At 46.4% G+C, this 3,256-nt stretch overlaps 1 protein-coding gene across 3 annotated transcripts in view; it reads left to right on the top strand.

The window, feature by feature from the left end:
• Positions 1-2,881, top strand: part of CDKN2AIP (CDKN2A interacting protein) — an 11,073-nt gene extending 8,192 nt beyond the window's left edge. Inside the window, exons 1-3 of one of the 3 annotated variants that reach the window (XM_024117364.3) lie at positions 14-324; positions 758-888; positions 1,483-2,881. In XM_024117364.3, coding sequence (XP_023973132.1) covers positions 53-324; positions 758-888; positions 1,483-2,828 — 1,749 coding nt within the window. In that variant the 5' untranslated portion in view covers positions 14-52 and the 3' untranslated portion in view covers positions 2,829-2,881. Of the gene's footprint in view, positions 1-13; positions 325-757; positions 889-1,482 lie in introns of those variants that run through there. The other 2 variants (XM_024117367.3, XM_024117368.3) reach the window with 2 other exon arrangements.
• The last annotated feature ends 375 nt before the right edge of the window (positions 2,882-3,256 follow it).

Genomic DNA, 3,256 nt, shown 5'->3' with positions numbered 1-3,256 from the left:
CCCAGCCTCGGCGCAGCGTCCGACCGCGACTTCCGCGAGCCGCAGGCCCAACATGGCGCAGGAGGTGTCGGAGTACCTGAGCCAGAACCCGCGGGTGGCCGCCTGGGTGGAGACGCTGCGCCCCGACGGCGAGACCGACAAACACTGGCGCCACCGGCGCGAGTTCCTGCTCCGCAACGCCGGGGACCTGGCCCCCGCCGGCGGCGCTGCCTCCGCCCACCCGGAGGAGGCCGCCGACGCCGAGAGCGGGACCCGCAGTCGGCAGCTGCAGCAGCTCGTCTCCTTTTCCATGGCCTGGGCCAACCACGTCTTCCTCGGGTGCCGGTGAGTAAGCCGGCGTCCCTGAGCTGCTCTCGCGGTTTTGTCCGGAGCTTTCGGCGGGAGGGGAAGTGGTGGAAGCGCGGGAATCCGCGGGACAGGCTGCCCTCTAAGGGCGAGAAGGGCATCTCTGCCGTGGTTAACAGTCTGGAAGTTCCCCCGTTGGGTGGGGAGCTGGCGGTGGAGTTGTTGGCGATGAGCTTACAGCGCTCTTGGGGGAGAGGGGCGCTGAATCTAAATTAGGTTTGTAAGTAGGGACCCCGCCTCCCAGACCCCGGGCGTTTGTTTACGGCGTTCCAGGAAACAGAAAGTTCCTGGCGGTTGATTCCGTTTCTTGATTACAACCAGGAAATGCAGTTCCTGTGGCCTGTGTTCGTACCCCAGAGGTGGCAGCTTAGCAAAAACACTTTATAAAGTGTCTTTCCCTTCCTTTTTTCAGGTACCCTCAAAAAGTTATGGATAAAATACTTAGTATGGCTGAAGGCATCAAAGTGACAGATGCTCCAATCCATACAACAAGAGACGAACTGGTTGCCAAGGTGAAGAAAAGAGGGATATCGAGTAGCAATGGTTAGCAGATCATAGATGTGAACATACATAGGAGTTTAGAACTTAAATTTGATGTAATTAGGAATTATCGTTATTACTAAGTTTTTAACAAATTAGAATTTTTATAATGTTATTAACCAAATTGGAATGTTAAACCTAAATTATGTGTCTCTGTGTTTTAGGCTTTGAATTTGATAGTTTCCTTTGACTGCTGTGAGATTTTGAAGTGTGAAATATTGTCTATGCTGTTGATTTTTTAATGTTAGAAATTGTTGAGGGGACTTCCCTGGCGGTCCAGTGGTTAAGACACCGTGCTTCCACTGCAGGGGGCACGGGTTCGAGCCCTAGTCGGGGAACTAAGACCCACATGCCCTGTGGGGCAGCCAAAAAACAGAAAAAAAAATAACAAAAAATTTTAAAAATAAAAAGATTATTGATGTTATTCAACGCTGTTTTAAGAAATTAATGACGTTATTCCACACTTTTTAAAGAATGTACAAATCTTGAAATGTTTTCACCTTGTGCCTTTATTTTAATATGACTATCTATCTTGTAAATCTTCAGCTGATATGTATGAGGTAGGCTTAGTCACATACTTGTTTTCGTGTTTTTCAGAAGGGGTAGAAGAGCCAACAAAAAAACGAGCCATAGAAGGAAAAAACAGTTCTGCGGTTGAGCAAGATCATGTGAAAATTCCTGCCAAAACAGAACGTGCATCAGCTCAGCAGGAAAGCAGTTCAGCGTGTTCGGGGTCAACTACCAAATCGGAGAGTAGTGGGAACTCAGCTCGGAGCTCTGGCACCCTGAGTCAGAATAGCTCCACAAGTGATGGAGAGCGCTCTGTTTCCAGCCAAAGCAGCAGCAGCGTTCCCTCTCAGGTAACGGCGGTAGGGTGTGGAAAAGCTTCTGAACCAGAAGCTCCAGATAAACATGGTTCAGCGTCATTTGTTTCTTCGTTGTTGAAATCCAGTGTGAACAGTCATGTGACCCAGTCCACTGATTCCAGACAACAAAGTGGATCCCCGAAAAAGAGTGCTTTGGAAGGCTCTTCAGTCTCAGCCTCTCAAAGCATCTCAGAGATTGAGGTGCCCTTGTTGGGCTCCTCCGGAAGCTCAGAAGTAGAGTTGCCACTGTTGTCTTCTAGACCTAGTTCAGAGACTGCGTCAAGCGGGTTAACTTCCAAAGCTAGTTCAGAGGCGAGTGTTTCGTCATCCGTTTCGAAGAACAGTTCCTCATCAGGCACATCCTTACTAACCCCCAAGAGCACCAGCTCGGCAGACACGATGCTGCCTTCCAAAAGCACTTCGCAGGGAGCTGCACCACTGTTAGCTTCCAAGAACAGCTCCCAGACCAGCGGCTCTCTGGTTTCCAAAAGCACTTCCACAGCAAGTGTGTCCCAGCTGGCTTCTAAGAGTAGCTCTCAGACCAGCACGTCACAGCTGCCTTCTGAAAGTGCTGCGCAGGCGAGCGAGAGTTCTGTGAGATTCTCTTGTTGCAAGTTAACCAATGAAGATGTGAAACAGAAGCAGCCTTTTTTCAATAGACTGTACAAAACGGTGGCATGGAAGTTGGTGGCCGTTGGTGACTTCAGTCCCAGCATGAATCATGGAGAGCTCCTAAACGCAGCTATCAAAGCTCTGAAAGCAACACTGGATGTGTCTCTTGTCCCGCTAATAGAACTGGCAGATCTGCCTAAAAATAAGAGCTCTCGAGAAAGTATTGTTTGTGAATTGAGATGTAAGCCTGTGTATTTGGGCACTGGCTGTGGAAAAAGCAAAGAAAACGCAAAAGCAGTTGCATCAGGAGAAGCCTGGAAGTTATTTCTCAAGAAAAAGATGGTGGTAAACATATGTAAAAGGAAATACAGAAGCAGTGAAATAGAAGACTTAGTACTCCTCGATGAAGAGTCAAGGCGTGTAAACTTACCTCCAGCATTAAAACATCCTCAAGAATTACTATAATATGTCCAAAATATCACTGCGTACAATATCTGGTATTTGAAGAGAAAAACTTGCTTACTTTTGTATAATATGAAACACAGGCTTTCACAAATTTTGTATTGCTTTTTTCCAGTTCTGCAGAAAATTTACATTCTAGTTCTCTTCACACAGTGGAAGTTGTAAATAATTTGTGAATGACAGTATACATTAAAAGGTTTATGCGTTAACAGCATACCAGTATGCTGTTTTATTTGCTGAAGAAAATACTGTCTTCTATTTTTAATGACACATTAGGTACGATGTGTAGTTCTGTAGTCTTAAAATTTTTGTACTACTTTGAATTTGGTGAAAATGTTTTAAGTTGTCTACCATGCTTTTTTTTTCTAGCTGAATAAACCTTCACATCAAAGAAAAGGGGACCATAGTATTTGTCTGAAAGTCTGTGAAGC

This window comes from Physeter macrocephalus, chromosome 20 (genome assembly GCF_002837175.3).
Source record: "Physeter macrocephalus isolate SW-GA chromosome 20, ASM283717v5, whole genome shotgun sequence".
Classification (NCBI taxonomy): Eukaryota; Metazoa; Chordata; class Mammalia; order Artiodactyla; family Physeteridae; genus Physeter; species Physeter macrocephalus.
This window is presented reverse-complemented; position numbering and strand designations above follow the sequence as displayed.